We start from the raw sequence: 17,604 nt of genomic DNA, 5'->3' as shown, positions 1-17,604 counted from the left end.
CTTCTCTCTGGCTCTTTTTATAAATCAAAAGGCGGATTTGCAGAGCACCCAGACAGGTTTCTGCTGGCCCACAGCTTCGGGGGCGGGGGAGGGGGTTCTCTCCCACCTGCACAGGCCCAAACCTCCCTCTGTGGCGAAGGGAGAGGGGGGGGGAAGGGGAACTCGAATTCTATCTCCACAGCTGGCGGGTGGGTCGCTTTCTACTTACCTGGACTTCACCGGGAATAACCAGAGTCTCTTCTCTTCCCCAAATACCTGCTGGAAATTCCTGGCCAAGCCGAGGTTGAAGCCGTTTTTATCAGGGCCGCTGGAGAACACGGGAGCCGAGAAAGCCTCTGCAGCAAAAGAGAAGGCGGTTTCAGGCGCTGGAAAGCGGACCCCGATAAGAGAGGGGGTTTTTTTGGGGGGCTGCACCTGCTAGAAATCAGTCGCCACCTCCAACCCTCCTGCGGTTTCAGCCCAGGGGAGGCGAGCAAGCAAACTGGAATCTGAGCCAGGGTTTCGACAACCTCGCGTTTTAAGATGTCAGGCTACTGAAGGTAAGGAGGATCAGGAACATAGAACAATAGATTTGGAAGGGATCTTGAAGGTCTTCTAGTCCAACCCTCTACTTGAGCAGGAGATCCTATAGCCGTGATGGCGAACCTATGACACGCGTGGCACAGGTGGCACACAGAGCCATTTGTGCCGGCATGTGAGCTGCAGGCAAACTTACCTCACTGGGCATGCGCGCACCTCACAGCTGATTTTCGGCTGGTTTGAGGCCTTTTTCGGCCTCCCAAAGGCTTGAGGAAGGCTTCTGCAGGCTTTGAAAGCCGAAAACTAGGCCCGTTTCATCACTTCCTATTTTTCCGGAAATACCGGACATGACGAAACAGGGCTAGTTTTCGGCCTGCAAAGCCTGCAGAAGCCTTCCTCAGACAGGCCGAAAATCAGGTGTGAGGTGCAGTCCAGGTAAGGGGGCGGCAGGGTGGGTGGGGATTGCGTGTGCATGCATACGGGATGTGGGGGGGCATTGCCTTCTGGGTGCTGGCATGCGAGTGCGAGTGTGCAAGCGCACGCACATTTTTTTGGCACAGGAGCCCAAAAAGGTTAGCCACCACTGCCCTACGCCATTTCCGACAAATGGTTGTCCTGTCTCCACAACATCTGAAGTCAAGCTGTTCCATTGGTACTAATAAAGGAGAATATTTGTAGGTTGATATGAGGATGGTCCAACAGGTCTTAAGTTGCCTAATTGTAATAAAAAAATTGGGAAATGCCTTTTCATAAACAAAAATATTAGCGGAATAAGAACAAGATGAATTAAGGAGGAGTTTTTGACCAATGTTTCTCAACCTTAACAACTTCAAGCAGCCCTGGGGAATTCTGGGAGTTGCAAGTCCACACATCTTAAAAGTTGTTGAGATTGAGAACCTCGGTTCTGGACCGTGAGAGCTCTTTGTCTGTGGGACTATTGGCCTCCTGGGTTCATGGAGGCTCCGTCACTGGGGGGGTTTCATGTCCTCGGCGTCTTGGCTGGGCTAAAAGACCCCCCAAATCCCTTCTGACCCTGTGATTCTATGAATAACCAACAAATAGTAATCCAAAGATGTGTGCACAAGGGTTCCAGGATCCCATTCTTGGATTCTGGAAAGTGTATCCGTGCTTTCGGTCGCCCCAAAATGGGCTGTGGCACAAATCTGCCTCGCCCATAGCTTTCCTTCCGAAGCGGTGAACGCCTTACCTAGAGTCGATCTGTTCTGACTGACGAGCCAGCAGTGGTAGCCAAAGAGGAACAACAGACTGACCCAAAACATGACTGCCACAAAAAGAAGGAAGAGGACGTGGAACCTGGAATGGCCACTGGTGGGCTCCACCTGCAAAGAAAAGCGGGAGAAAGTAGGAGGGTCGAAACAGATGGGCGTGTCCTTTATTTGCAAGTCTGGCTTGGGCAGACCTTGGAGGACCAGGGAATGCCCCTACCAGCCCTATTCTATTCTATTCTATTCTATTCTATTCTATTCTATTCTATTCTATTCTATTCTATTCTATTCCATTCCATTCCATTCCATTCCATTCCTCTATTTTTTTCTACTCTTCTATATTCTACTCTATTCTACTCTCTTCATTCCAATATCTATTCTGTTCGTTTTCTGCATTCTATTCCATTCCATTCCATTCCATTCCATTCCATTCTTTTCTACTCTACTCTTCTATATTCTACTCTATTCTCTACTCTATTCTCTATTCTATTCTATTTCATTCCATTCTATTCTTTTCTACTCTACTCTACTCTTCCATATTCTTAAAGTCTTAAAGCTGCCAAGGTTGGAGACCGCTGGACTAGAAGACCTCCAAAGTCCCTTCCAATTCTGTAATACCGATACAGCCTGCAAGACCAAACAGCTGAAGGAGAGGGGAATATGATCCATTATTATATGTTTTAATGATAAATGGAAGGACACTAGCGTGAAATAGAAATGAACTTCCCCAGTTTTGAAAGATTAGGATTGTAATAATGCCTTGTACAATGGCAACTTTCTTCTGTTCAGAAAGAGGTGTGTTTCCACCCCCCCGCCACCCCGGGACTGGTTTTGACCCCCAGAAGGTTTCAGCCTCCAGGGACATGCAGAAAGTAAGCGGTGGCCAGACTCCCCAACTTACTGTCCAGAATTTGATGAAATACTTGAAGACCGTCGTTGCAATAAACGTGCAGTACAACAGAGAATAGGCTAAAAACAGTAGGAAGAACTTGTAGTTAGAAAAGCCGATGCAGTTGTTCACCCTGGAGGAGAAAAGTGGCGACAGTAAGGAAGGAAGGTGGAATCAAAATACATTTGGAGAAACGATGCTATGAAAAGCAAAATCAGCAATGAGCACTCGGGATTCTGGTGCAGCCAAATGTCCACCTCCAGCCCAGCGAAGAGTCCCCGCGCACCCCAGTCCATGGGGACAGTCCCAGCCCACCTAATGCCCTCCTTCCCTCCAGCCCCCCCCCACTTGACTTCAGATCAAGGCTTATATTGCCCTCCAAATTGGGGTACGGTTAGTCTGACATCTTTGTTTTACTGCATTTTAGCCCTTGCTTAAGAAAACCGGGATAGCAATTGTCTTCCCTAATAAGGCTTTGGATTCTTCTTCCTCCTGGATATGAAGTGTCCAAAAATGAAAGACTCAAACATAATTTTAATTTCTGTATCACTGCACAGAGACCAGGGCTAGAGTGTCCAGCTTATATACAAGTGTTTAATTTTTTTCTTCTTCATGTCCCTTTTTCATGATTAAGATCTGCTTTTCTCCTTCCAGTAATTTGTAAATATTCATTTCATTCCAGCCTTCATCGAGTAATTCTTGCTGCATGTTTAATCTAGTCATTCATATAACTACATTTTTTCTTATTGTAACTCTCTCCAACTTGGAAAGCATCTGAAATCTCTAAATCTGTGTTTCTCAACCTTAGCAACTTTTAACATGTGTGGATTTCCAAACTCCCAGAACTCCCAGCGTTCTGGGGAATTGCAGTACACACATTTTGTATTTGCCAAGGTCGACAGACATGGCTTTAGAATCATAACTTTCTGCCAAGCTCCAGAGAATGAACAATATTTGAGAGGCAGATCTTGCTTAGCTCTATGGCAGTGTTTCTCAACTTTGCTGGCTGGGGAATTCTGGGAGTTGAAGTCCACACATCTTAAAGTTGCTAAAGTTGAGAAAAATCGCCCTAAAATTCAAACCTAAAAAACCAATGCATGAAAATGCTATTTTCTCTTCATAACAACGCCCAAGTCTATGATAGTCCTCTTTGGCATATTTTAGATTGTTTTTTCTATTTTTTTTAAAAAAAACCTGCTAGTTCAAACTTACTTCTGTGTCTCCATTTTTGTGGAGAGTAAGGTCAAAGAAATAAAGCCAGGTAGTTGGAACACACCTGGCACAATTGCATGGTTCCATTTACTATGCATTGGTGGAATTCCCCCAAAACATATTGGGGGAAATATACCAAGGTAAGGAGAACCTGCACCCAAGAGAGGCACAATGAGAATTCCTGTTAATAGAATATGAGATTCTGAATCTCCTTTCCAGATTTGGGATGGACAAGAATTAATAATGCGCTTTTATACTTGAGATATAACACCCAGTCCTTCTTTCTGAGTAGCAGAAACAGAAATAGTGTAACCCCACCAGTGTGATGTTCCGTTTTCTTCTGGCAGGTAGTTCAAAAGCGCAAATGCATTGGGTCAATATTTCCCAAGTCAATGGTGAAAGGATGCAAGGTGTTGCATCAAGAATGCCATTTCGCATGCATGGTGCACAATGGATTCATGGCACATTTTTTCCCATACTTTTCTATGCATAACAATTTGGGGCGCGCACTGTTTCGCATGAATGTTTATTGGAGTAGCAGAACCAAAGTTGGAGTTCTGAATTTTAAGCAGTGTTGGTGGAATGAGCCGGTCAATTTCAGAAATTGATATACTTCTGTCCCTGAAACACTTCAATGTTTATGGGATGGATTTATGAAATGGTGGTCAAAAGTCCTTACCATGGGCAGTGATGGTCCATTTTTAACACACATCTATTAAAAAAAAGACAAAAAATGTCAGGAACCACAGAAAAGAAGTAGAAACCACAGACTTTGTTCTTGTCTAGATCCAGGATTCTGCTTTTTTTTTTTTTAAGGGTGATGTCATTTATTAGTGAACGATAAAATTTCCAGGTTGCAATTTCATTTCCCAGGAAGTCTCTTTGGTCATGATGCCCCCTTGTGTTTCTGTTATTGCACGTACATCACAGGGCACGGTTGCGGTTTCTGAGGTCTTGATTATCCTTTGAAAAAGGGATTCTGTGTTTGCTACCAGCAGTTGAATGAATCAGGTGTTTGTTTAGATTTAAAGCTTTGCAGAAAATTGCTCCGGGTATCAGGCAAACATTGCCGACAGTGAAAATATAAACTTCATTTACCCATGTAGTAGGGCTGTATTGATATTATCTTCCCTATCTTCTCTACTACCTCCTATCTATGATTTATCATATTGTTGTATATTATGATTAATGATTATATCTGCGATGTATATGATATATGATCTATCACTTTGTTGCTGATATGTACACTGAGAGCTTAGAGACAAATTCCAATCACACTTGGCCAATAAAGTATATTCTCTATTCTATTCTATTCTATTCTATTCTATTCTATTCTATTCTATTCTATTCTATTCTATTCTATTCTATTCTATTCTAATCTATTTCTATTTCTATTCTAACTCTACTCTACTTTAATACTCCCTCAATAACCTACAGATAAAAACAAACTACCACAAAAATTCTATGCAACGCCAAGCACATCCATTTTCTTTGTTAACTGTTGCCACCTTCAGTTCAAAGTCAGCCTGGAGATTTTGCCCTCCCCAACAAGTATATATTTCTCTCTCTACCTGAACCTCCCTGCCAGAAGCAACACAGCTAAAAAGAAGGTGCTGGACAAAAACAAGGCTGTAATAATAATAACTGAAATTACGTGTCTGCAAAAGTAGACGGCTTGTTTATAAAATCGCAAAAGATGACGAGGCAGGATGAACAGGGAAGAGGGCCCTCTGGGTGTTGCAAGGGGGTCAATTTCATCAGGGAACCCAAACATTTCCTAAGCAAAAGCCCAACATTAGGCTAATTTTTCAAAGAGAGTCAACCTTGCCTGTGGTCCTTCGAACATCACCGTTTCTCCTGTCCTCTGCGTTTCTCAGCCCAACAATCCCACTGCCAATTCACAGTTGGGTTGGGTTGGCTTGGCTTGGCTTGGGGTGAGATGGGGGAATCTGCCTTCTGACTGGCCAACACAGCAGGATAATATCCTAATAGTCGTCTTACTCATCGAAATGTGGGTAGGTTTCCAGCATTTTCTCACTCAATAATTTGACTAAGACCCGGAAGATCTTCTGCAAATGAGAGGCAGGACCAGAGTCTCACCTAGGGACAAGTGACAGGATGCCTGTGCCAACTCATCAAACATTCCTGTGCCTGTTTTAGTAGTTGCCATAAAAAAAAGAGGGTGGGAGGAAATCTGGAAGAGCAGTGCAGCAGTTTGGAAGCGAAAGTACATTCCAACTCTTCTCTTTAAAAGACTGTAACTGAACTACCAGAGCTTTTGCCCGGGAATATATTTAATTGGAGAACGTGAATGATGACACCCAGCCTGTGAAGGTGCTCAACTGGAGAGTCTGATTTATGAGACACCCAGGGGGGAAGTGAGGGGAAACAGGGTCACAGGGGACTGTGAATTACGTAGGCCAGAGTTGGCTTCATACGGGGCAGGGCCAGTATGTTGCCTCTAATGAATCCTTTGAAGCGTTTTGAAGTTTGGCTTGAGAATCATGATTTAATTAGGGCAATTGCTGGAATCCTGACAGCCTGAATGAGCCTGGGTGAAGATTGGGTGAAGAGATCCACCTCAGAGAACCCACAATTTTGGGCTCAATTGTGGTAGTCTGTTAACATAAGGAGGGTCTCACAGCTGCATAATGGATGGGGAAACAGGCTCAGAAAGGACCATCCTTATATTAAGAGACTAAATTCCAGGTGTTAAGTGAGAAATTTGCTAAGGAGTTTTGCCCCATTTTACAACTTTTCTGGTCCCATTTGTTAAGTGAAACTCTGCAGTTCTTAAATGTTACTGTTACTAATTGACTAATTGTTACATGGCTGTTACTAATTGACTTTACTCATCAGAAGGTCTCAAAAGGGGATCCCATGACCCCGGGACACAGCAACTGTCATAAATATGAGTCAGTCGTCAAGCACCAGATGACCATGGGGATGCTACAACAGTCATTAAGTGTGAAAAACAGTTATAAGTCATCAGTGCCGTTGTAACGTTGACCGGTCACTAAATGAACTGTTTTTAAGTCAAGGGCTGCCTGTATAAAAGTAACAGCAGGAGAATTGTCCTTTCAGACTTGCAAGATTCTGTTAATGCAGCTGTACAATAAAGTAGAATTCGCTTATCTATTCGTGTTTCCTCTCTGCTCTACCTGGCAAGGCTGGCAGACATTACAGATTAAACAGAGTTGGAAGGGACCTTGTAGGTCATCTAGTCCAACCCGCTACCCAAGCAGGAGACCCTACACCATTTCTGATAGATTAGGAGGCTCAAACTGGTGAACCTGGCAGCAGACACCACCTATATGAGAGCTCCCAGGGGATTTGTGGCATAAAGCTCTCTTTGTACACATTCCTCGCCCATCACAGTGACTGGCGTTTTGCTCCTGGGAAAGAACAAACTGCTTCCTATTTCAGGCAAATGAAACCAAACCTGTAATTTGGCAACCCTCGCAAGCTGGCATGTCATTAACTTTGCATCCGTGCTAACATCAGCTAACAAGTCAAGGCACAACCCAGCCGATGACCATGTTTTTTGCCTGTCCTCTTGCAAACGAGCCCTGCCTTCCAGTCAGTCAGCCAAAGCCAGATCCAACTCACGGATGGCCTTTGTCGTTTTCAAAAAGAGAAAAGAGATCGCTTCATTGCTCCAATGCATTTCATTATAAACAGGCTGTCCAACTATACCTTTTAACCCTGAAAAATCTCCAAGGTAAGAATAACACTGGAACGTTTAGCCAACATAGCTTCTCCCCTTCTCTCTCTCTGTTCTTTCTTTTTATTTTAAGTCCTCTTCCTTGAATTGTATGGAAATTTAAAAAGTTAACTTAGCAATACATGACATTAATGATTTCTAATACAGCCAAAGTCAGTGCTTCATGCATTTCTTTTATCTCTTTTCTCTTTCTTTTTTGTACTTATTTTTTTCTTTATACTTTCTCTCCCTCTGAGTTTAGTTTATATTTGCTTTTACTGTTGTAATTAAAATCTTCAGAGTATGTGTGCACAAAGGTTGATAGGTGGGGCGGGGAGAGAGAGAGAAATGATAGAAATGGATGGGTGGATGGATGGATGAGAGAGAGATGAGAGAAGGGAGGCAGGACAGACGGATACACAGACAGAGGACAGGTCCCTGGGGTGGGGTGGGAATTGATATAGGTCAAGTTGTGCAATCAAGAGCAATAACACTTAAGACTTATATACCGCTTCACAGTCCTTTGCAGCCCTGGTCTCTATGCGATTTACAGAGTCAGCCTCTTTCTGGGTCCTCGTTTTACCCACCTTGGAGATATGGAAGGCTGAATCAACCTTGAGCCTGGTGAGATTCGAACTGCTGAATTGCAGGCAGCAGAAGTAGCTTGCAGTCCTGCACCCTAATCACTGCGCCACCACAGCTAAAGCAAGCAAAACTATTTCTTTCTAGGCGTCCAGCCAACAGCATCCTGTGTAAGTGTTGAGCTAACCTTCAAGCTGCATTGGTTATGGATGAAAAGAGTAAACTTACACAGCGCAAACTGAGCAATGGTGACAACGGTCAGGTTTGATGAGCTGACATCTGTCACAGAATCGAATGGCTGGAAAGAACACAACAAAAATGCCCCCAATTAATCATCATCACGAGTGCAAATTCTGTCTCATAAACTTGTTCCTAGAAAGACCAAGGCATCTTTTGCAACCTTGGCAACGTTTTTAAGGTGTGTAAACTTCAACTCCCAGAATTCCCAGCTAGCATGGGGAATTCTGGGAGTTGAAGTCCATACATCTTAAAGCTGCCAACTTTGAGAAACGTAGGACTAAGGCAAGATTTGAGGGCTATTTTGAAGATAGGCGATGCCTTATATAAAACTACTTCCTAGGTGGCTGAATGCTACGGGAGAGAGATTATGGTGTAGGGACACGTGATTCATTCCAGCTGAACTGATGACTTTATGGACAAAGTCCTTTCTTGACGACAGAAGTTATTTAATGCTTCCTTTTTCTAGGATGCTTGGTCAATTTCCCATATCGGAGTGAGTCCAATTCCTCCAACTTTTCTGGCCAAGCTTTTCAGGGGCTTCTATCATATATTTTATATAAAGCTTCTCTGATGATTTATTAGTCCCTGCTGAATACAAATGGCAAATTATGATGCTGATTTTCCATAAATTTACCACTGAACTGTAGCATGCTCATCCTGGATATGAACACTGCTATTCATCATCCACTCCTGTGAAATCAGGAACAAGAATCAGAAAAAAAAACAAACCCAGTGCATTCAATAGGGGACACCTTTACATTCCATGTGGGGGGGAGGAGCAATAATTAGGTCAGCTTTTCTCAATCTTGTGCCCTCCAGATATATTTTGGATTAGAGCTTGCAGAATTAGCAGCCAGAAGGGGCTATTTCCCCAGATCTGAATTCACCCCACCTCCAGTTTTACAATCCCAACTGGCATCTAGAAATCACAGTGTAGATTTCAGCTGAGGTGAAAATGCTAAAATCTGCCAGGGAAAAGGTTGTAATGATGTCACAAGGCCTGCATTTTGGTTTTAAGAGCTGGAATGAATGAATGAATGAATGCCTTATCCAGAGGTGGGCAACTATGGCCCCTTTATGACTTGTGGACTTCGACTCCCAAAATTCCCGAGCTAGCATGGCTTGCTCAGGAATTCTGGGAGTTGAAGTCCACAAGTCATAAAAGGGCCATAGTTGCCCACCCCTGGCCTTATCGGTCCTTCGCCTTTAAATACAAAAGCCAGACATTTTGTCATCACTGGTTTTGATGATGCTCTTCGTCTCGCCCAAAGTTCCCCCACAAAATGGGGGGGTGGGGGGGTGTCAGTCTGGGTTGCTTGCCCAAACCAACTTGGAAACTCACCGCCATTCCCTGTTCTTGTGCAAACTGGCAACTTCCGGGCCATCTCTAGGAGGATCTGCCTTTGGCCCTCGGGCCTTTCTTCGTTCTCATAGCGCTCCTTGTCGGCATATGACATGTGGAACTGGAAGTAGGAGAAAACGAGGGGAACACACACAGTTGTAGAACAGGGGCCTCTTTATGACCTGGGGACTTCAGTCCCCAGAATTCCTGAGCCGGCGGCCTTTGAAGTGGCCACTCCAGAAACATCTTGCCTGAACCTGATCGGTCCTGGGGGGGAATCAGCAGTGGGGGGGCAGTTAAGGGAGGGAAAAGTTGAACAAAGGGATTTTTTGGCCCACGATTCTCAGTTCCGCTATACGCTTGACTTCTAAATAAAAGTATACCTTTTCTCAACAAATGGAGCCAAGGATTGTTGTTCACCTACTTCGAGGTTCAAGTGGTGGCAAGTCTGACATTAGGAATGGAGGTGGCCAGAGGCACAGGTGGGCTTCAGGTGTCCAAAAAAGAAGCCACCTTCCATCACTGACAGAGAACACCAGGCAACATAATAAATGAAGATTCAGCGTCAGGTGAGAAGAGTGAGTAGCAGTGATGGTATTCAGCCAGTTTGAACCGGTTCAAGCGAACCAGTAGCAAGGATTTGGCAAGGGTCGCTGAACCCGTAGTAAGCTCTGGCTGGCCACGCCCCCGTCCCGATCGCCTAGTCGCCACTGGCTCGTTTGCCCCGCCCGCCTGACACTCGCCCCTTAAGGTATTTCTTTTCTTTTTTTTTCCTCCCAACAATCAACTGTTCATACGATCAGCTGTGCCAGGATTTCCCTAGCTGGGTTACTGCTTCCCCCAGGAGGGTCACCTGAGGCCCAGGAAGGCAAAAAATGGAGGGGTGAACGCCCCCCTCTCTTGCCTTCCTGAGCCCCAGGGGAAACTTCTGGGAGCAAAAATGGCCCCCCAGGAGGCTTGCCTAAGGCCCAGAAGGCCCCCCCAAAAGGGTGGGGGTGGGGTCGCTGCAAAAAAAAAAGGCCATGCCCACCCAGTCATGTGGCCACACCCACCAAACCACACCCACCAAGCCAGGCCCAGAGAACCGGTAGTAAAAAGTTTTGAATCCCACCACTGGTGAGTAGGAACACATTCAACTTCTCTGCCCACTTCCCTCAGCTAGAATCTCGTGAAAGGCCAATTATTGGTGTCCACCAGGCAGCTCCTCCTTTTGTTACCCAGATGGCACTTAGACTTAGATACCGCTTCACAGCGCTTTACTTTTAAAGTCTCGAAGCGGTTTAAAGAGTCAGCCTCTTGCCCCCTGCAATCTGGGTCCTCATTTTACCAACCTCAGAAAGATGGAAGGCTGAGTCAACCTGGAGCCGGTCAGGATTGAACCCCTGGCAGTGAGCAGTGACTCAGCCTGCAATACTACATTCTAACCACTGCACCACCATGCCACCAAGATGGCTGATTTCACAATTAAAATATAGCAAAAACTGAAGCCCTTATGATTATTTCTGCCCTCCCATCAGCTCTCCTGGTGGGGAAGATTTCACAAACTTCTTATTCACAGAGACTTTGCCCCTGTGGATCTGGGGAGTAGAAACTCTCCCTCCTGCCCTCATGTGGTGCCCTTTCTATGACCCCCCCAGACCTGCTCTGATCACCCCAAGCATCTCCCAATACAAGACTGTTCGTGTTTATAATTTTTTTAAAGAGATGCTAACCCCATACCCATGTATCAGGTGGCCAAACACCTGCACTAAGTAATACAGTCGCATAGAATTTTTTAATTAGATATGTTTTATTGTCCTATTATTTTTTCCCTTCCTCAATAACAAATTGCTGTCTTAAACTATTTCTCTCTTTTTAATGTAAAGGCTGGCCAAAGACCCCAATTGATTTATATTTGATTTATCTCAGGATCTAGCCCCCCATGCTTTACACAGTGGCGGCACTCAACTGCTTTGAAGCTCATTGAATTTGGTAGTCAACCCATTTTGACATGAGCATTTTTGTCCCGGTACTCATTGTTTGTTTGGTATTCGATGCATTGTCAGTGTTGGCTACCTTCTGATTCGCTACATTATTTCTTATGGGAAAAACCTATCTGGTACTCATTATTTTTAGTACTCATAGCACCTCCTGGAACCAATTAATGATGAGTACCGAGGTACCACTGTAATTGTAACTGCCCCCAGACTGATCCACTTGCTTTCTGACCGTGAGAGCAGATCTACAGTTATGATGACACGGCCTATTTATTCTTGAGGGTGTCCACACCATTTCTGTTCTAGCTTCTCTCTTTATTTCAGCCTTCTCCCTCCAGACTACATTCTCTCCAGACATCTGAATCAACTCTAATTTGGGGGTTGAAGGTCACACTTCTGGAAGGCACCCAGGTGGGGGAAGATCGGTTAATTCCTTTTATAAAAGTCCAGAGTTTTTTTACCTTTTTGTCCGGTTGAAGTGGAGGAGTAAATATAGACATCCAATACGTCCATATGAAGAATACAAAGATGATATGGAATACGGTGAGGTAGGCCACTAAAGAAGAAGAAGGAAAGTATTAACCAAGGAAGCAGAAATGCCCTTTTTGCTCCTAATCCGTTAATAATATCCTTGACTTTCACAACAGGCAGCTTCTCTCAAAGCGCCTCTATGCTTAAGACTGGAAGGATCAATGTGGAGTATGGGTTTATTTTATTTATTTGAATTTATATGCCGCCCATCACGTGATTCCAAGCAACAATAGTGAAGTCCTCGGGCTAGGAAAGGGAAGGACATGGGTCCTACTCCTACCTTAGGCCCCCAATCAGCTGGGCTAGTCACTTTCTCTCAGCCCAACACAGGAGGCCATGGAAAACCATTTCTGGGGGAAAAAAAACTTGCCAAGAAAATAGCAGAGACTTCTGCAGGCAATCTCCAGGAATCAGACATGATTGAACAGAAGAAAAAATGCTTATGAAGGGAGGTGAGACGCTTCGGGGGGGAAACACGGTCATCCCACGAGGAAGCAAGATACATTCCTCCCTACATTATGATTTCTTCAACTGGCCAGGGATACAAAAAAGAAATGCACGGTTTGAGATCCCTTTCAAACACAAATTGCTGGGGGGGCAGGGAGGGGAAGGAGATGGATTCCATCAAGAAACGGACAATGGAGGAGAGAAATCTAAGCCCCTTCCCAAGCCCACAACTGCTTAGAGTCTCAATCTAAACGGGGAGCTGAACTTTGGCGTAAGCTGCCCAGAGCTACCCTGCAGTAAGACGGTAGCCAATACATTAAACAAAACAAAACAATTCATAAATAAATAATCAATCAATCACTCACTCAAACTTCCTGGCTAAGCAAGCAATTTGAAACTGGATCACCAAGGCCCAGCTTCTCCCTTGCATGTCCCCTTAATTCAGGGGTCCCCAAACTTGGCAACTTTAAGACTTCTGGGAGTTGAAGTCCACAAGCCTTAAAGTTGCCAAGTTTGGAGAACCTCTGCCTTAATTAGTTGAGTGCAACTTAGATCCTCCTACATCCATCCATCCACAAGCGATGGGGGCTTCCAAGGTCTTATTTCAGGCAGGGCCTGGGGACATTTTGCATTTCTATGAGCCTCAACCACACCTCGGGTAGAAGACTCCCATCAATGAGTCCTTTCTATCTCTCTGGGATAATCCTAGAGGATTATCATAGTAGGTGACTGCAAAGACATCTAGAGCAGAACGAAGTATAAAGATCAGATATAATAAATATCCACCTACCTTTTTCTACAGAGTTCGTCAGAGTCACTGAAAGAGAAAATAAGGACATCTTCAAATGACGTATCATGGTTTCCACAAAGAAATATGCTTGCAATTACATATATGCTGACCGTGTCTGAAATTAATTTTCACCTTATGGGTCATAAATCATTGTATTATTAATTCCACTGCATTGATAGTCACTTATTCACTTGTTTTATTATCCTTATAACTGAAAGGGCACAAAAACCAAACAATGACATGTGGAGTTACTTCTGAGTACTTACTTTCTTGTTGGCCTACAGACAGAATCTTGCCAGACTAAAGCAAGATTTTTTTTTTCAACAAGTTTATTCATGGAAAGGATGAGAGCTTTGTGGAGAATATAAATGGCTTTGGAACTGGTGCTGATCTGCTGCAGATTTACTAAAACCTTCCTTGGAAGTTCTACTCTACTCTTCCACTTTTTCTAATTTTATGAATGAGGTTAAGACCTTCTGTCTTTTCCATCTGAATTGGATGATTTTTAAAAGATTACATCTGTTGATTTAATTAGCTACCATACTTGGCATAGGATATTAATAAATAAGAATAGCAGTAATAACTATAGATGACATCCACCTTTTGCTCCTTCTTAGCTCCGTCTCATTTGCCTGCCTGCTTCTTTAAGCTCACCTGTGAATCACTTTTTACACCAACATTCACACCTGCCCACATTTAGTTGGACTGAGCTTCCATTCATTCCAAGAGTGCTTATCTTTCCAGGCCAAAAAAGGGAAGCATCTGAGGGATAGCAGCCTACAACCAATTGTTGTTGTTTTTTTCCGGCTGTGTCATAGCTGCAGTACTGCAAAAATCACTTGCCATGCTCAATCAAAGCCGCTTTCAAAGTCCTACTCGCCTCAAAAGAAGGTGAGCACAATATATACACTAACAAGTTGAAGCAAAATGGCTTTACCCTTCTTCTAAACCAGAAAAGGAGACAACACTGTACATTTACAAATATTTTGTTTCTTGCAGATTCTTTCATTGTGGATTTGGTCACATCTTCTCCTCCCAACCATTAGGCTGAGAAGAAGATCCCCAAGGACTAAGCAGAACAGAATAGTGGCCAGCATCTTTAATAACCTGGATGCCAGCATCTCTTTAACAAATTTAATTGATTACAATATTTTAAAAACACTGAATGTGATGGACTTCATTGACATACATTTTTGTCCTTACACCTCATGCAAGATCTTCTGGGAGGCAATCTTACTGCTGCACCTTCGTCTTACCCCTCAGGAGTATCACAGGGGTCACTTCTGCCGAGAGGCAGAATCCCTCTGCAGACACCCCCCCACCCTGAAGAAAACCACAGGCTTGCCCACATTGCCAACAGGATGGCAAGCCAAACCTTTCTGTGGCAGTGTGTATGTGCCTGTACATGTAATCTGAAAGACTGACCTGGAGGCAAATTAAAACTCAACCATTTTCTATCTGCAAACTCAGTTTTAATTAACTGAATCAATGGGATTAACAAACCACCAGATGCTTTAAATTCCCAGGTAAATGGAGTGGCTCACGCTTGCTTTGAAACAGTTTTACAGTCAAGTCTGTTCCCTCCTTAAATGAAGGTTGACGGATGGTTGATACTGTTGGTTTTCTCTGGTACCATCAACGTCTGGAAGAGAAAGGGATGTTTCTACCTTTAGAGCTCCCTCCAGTAAACCCACCCTTGATTTCCGGCCTCGGCTGCACTTGGCGGGTTGCTGGGACAAGCCGTCTCTGCAGTCTCCTTTCTCTCCCAATTCTCCTAGGAGGGTCATTATGTAAATGGGTGAGCTATTTTTTTAAAACTAAGAGCTTTAGCACCACTTTGATTTTTGCTCCAGTCTATCTAGGAGGTCACGCAAAGGAATGAGTCTCAAGAGAAGATGGAATTATGTTGCAGATGTCTCAGCTAGAGAACTTGCTTCTAATGGATTAGGGGTCAGGGGTATCTATCTTTTCTCTCCTGAATGATGAAACGTAGGGAGGAAGGGCTCTTGAAGGACCCCACAGTCAGATCTAAAAGTAGAGACTGCAGACTCCAGAAGTTTTAATAAACTTTGGTCCAGCTGCCATCATTTAACCTTTTTAGATGCTTTTGGCCTGGATGATTGAGTCTTCATTTACATTTGCAATATATTTTGGGGAGAAGCCCCTGCATTTGGCACGGCAAGAGTTAATTCCAACGACTCTCTGCCTAACTTGTCATTTTGACTGTAGAAGTTACTTGGGTGAGCAATGAAACGTCTCAGTTTAATAAATTTTGGTCCAGTTGCCATGATTTAATCTTTCCAAATGCTGCAGAATCCAGTTTCTAAGAACCAAGTGGAACCTGCCCCAAATTCACCAAGTACTGTAGCTTTAACAAAGTTCTAATCAAATTTAATCCACCCACTCGGTATAATGCTCTTTATAATTACACTGAGCTGCATTAGCAGATTGTTGTAAGAAAGCTCCCAGATTGCCTGTGCTCATACGCCACCCTAAACAAACTGCACTTCAGAAAACAACAGGGAAGAAATGCTTTGGCCCTAATGCCAGCACTTTGCAAAATACCACCAACTCGGTTCCAGCCAGACTGGGGAATTCTGGAAATTGAAGTCCACAGAGCTTAAAATTGCTGAGCTTGAGCAGCGGTGCCTTAATGTAAGTGGGATGCTTTAAAGCAGTAGCAGCCGCCTTTTTTCGCCCCAAGCTCTCCTGGAAACAAACCAACAAACAAAGCTGAGCTGCTTTTGAGGTGCAGCTTTCACAAGACGTTGGAAGCGCTTCCTCCAAACCATATCGGAGGCACTAAGTGCAGCCTGATACGCCAACCGGGCAATCCGGTTTTGTGTGTATATTGGTTCTCTCTGCACAACCCCTGTGTTGGTTCAAGGAAGCGGAAGTTACAAGGTCAGGTGAGCAGCATCGTCGAATTGAATGATCCCAGAGAGGCTTTAAGCCAAGAAGGGAGGGGAGAACGTGGCCCTTTTATGTCTTGTGGACTTCAACAAGTCATAAAGACTTAGAGTAACTTTAGTGTCACTTTGGGAATGTACACTAATTGGCATACATTCAAAGGGAATTTCGTTGCATGCAGTTCTCAAAGGGTCGCCACCTCAGATATACACTACATAAACATGACCATCAAATCAATAAATCAAATAAATAAATATGCATTTACCCACAAACAGGACGTGGAGAAGCACCACAGTCTAGTCCGGATGTACGCATGTATAAAAGGCTCATGATTCCCACCCTTTAAGCTCTTTAGACCGATCGCCAGCTCCTCTTCCTGCTTCTAGTGGGGGAAGCAAGCCCCAGAGCTCTGCTGGCTGGGGAATTCTGGGAGTTGGAAGTCCACATGTCTTAAAAGTGGCCAAGGTTGGAGACCCCCAGTATAGGGTCTCTGGCTTGAACAGCGGTTGGACTACAGGACCTCCAAGGTCCCTTCCAACCCTATGATCATATACTCTTATCAGCTGGAGAATTCTGGGAGTTGGAAGTCCACAAGTCTTAAAAGTGGACACCTGCATAACTGGATAGAAGCATTCCTGTCAAACAGACAACAAATGGTCAAAATTGGGAGCGTCCTATCAAATTCTGTACCTGTCAACAGTGGTGTCCCCAAAGGCAGCGTTCTAGGACCAACTCTTTTCATACTCTAGATAAATGACCTCTGTGATCATATTAAGAGCAACTGCGTCCTCTTCATTGCTGATGTAAAGCTAATCAACACCACAGACAATACTACCCTTCAAAAAGACCTCGACTATGTATCAGAATGGTCAAACAAATGGCAATTTCAAATCTCAACAAACAAATGCTCTGTCTTACATATTGGCAAAAAAAAAAAAAAAAATAAAATAAAATACAGGCTGAATAGTCAAGACCTTGTTGATGATCCAAACTCTGTCAATGATCTTGGAATAGTAATCTCTAATGACCTAAGTGCTGGAGCCCACTGTAACTACACAGCCAAAAAGGCATTAAGAGTTGTTAACCTAATCTTACGTAGCTTCTTCTCTGGTAATATCACACTACTAACTACAGCTTACAAAACATTTGCTAGACCAATACTTGAATACAGCTCATCGGTCTGGAACACACATTACGTATCTGATATTAGCAGAGTTGAGAAAGTCCAGAAATATTT

At 43.9% G+C, this 17,604-nt stretch overlaps 1 protein-coding gene and 2 long non-coding RNA genes across 5 annotated transcripts in view; 1 reads left to right on the top strand and 2 right to left on the bottom strand.

Annotated features, from left to right (window-relative positions):
• Positions 1–17,604, top strand: part of LOC148124756 (uncharacterized) — an 801,081-nt gene that overhangs the window by 741,202 nt on the left and 42,275 nt on the right. The window lies entirely within an intron of this gene.
• The window catches only part of LOC148124757 (uncharacterized), a 75,188-nt gene that overhangs the window by 16,375 nt on the left and 41,209 nt on the right, over positions 1–17,604 (bottom strand). The window lies entirely within an intron of this gene.
• The window catches only part of ZDHHC15 (zDHHC palmitoyltransferase 15), a 38,187-nt gene that overhangs the window by 19,251 nt on the left and 1,332 nt on the right, over positions 1–17,604 (bottom strand). For 2 of the 3 annotated variants that reach the window (XR_015745032.1, XM_026703116.2), the window contains exons 2-9: positions 13,458–13,484; positions 12,151–12,245; positions 9,714–9,834; positions 8,360–8,429; positions 4,526–4,558; positions 2,647–2,767; positions 1,727–1,859; positions 209–335 (exon numbers count right to left, since the gene is read on the bottom strand). Coding sequence is in view for 2 of the 3 variants with exons in the window: in XM_026703116.2 (XP_026558901.1) it covers positions 209–335; positions 1,727–1,859; positions 2,647–2,767; positions 4,526–4,558; positions 8,360–8,429; positions 9,714–9,834; positions 12,151–12,245; positions 13,458–13,484 (727 nt within the window). In the remaining variant the exon portion in view is untranslated. The remainder of the gene's footprint in view (positions 1–208; positions 336–1,726; positions 1,860–2,646; positions 2,768–4,525; positions 4,559–8,359; positions 8,430–9,713; positions 9,835–12,150; positions 12,246–13,457; positions 13,485–17,604) is intronic. The other variant, XM_087940881.1, reaches the window with a different exon arrangement.

Source organism: Pseudonaja textilis, chromosome 12 (genome assembly GCF_049901715.1).
Source record: "Pseudonaja textilis isolate UNSWEBS1 chromosome 12, rPseTex1.2, whole genome shotgun sequence".
In the NCBI taxonomy this organism is placed as follows: domain Eukaryota; kingdom Metazoa; phylum Chordata; class Lepidosauria; order Squamata; family Elapidae; genus Pseudonaja; species Pseudonaja textilis.
The sequence above is the reverse complement of the archived record's forward strand: the minus strand, read 5'-3'. Positions and strand labels throughout refer to the sequence as shown.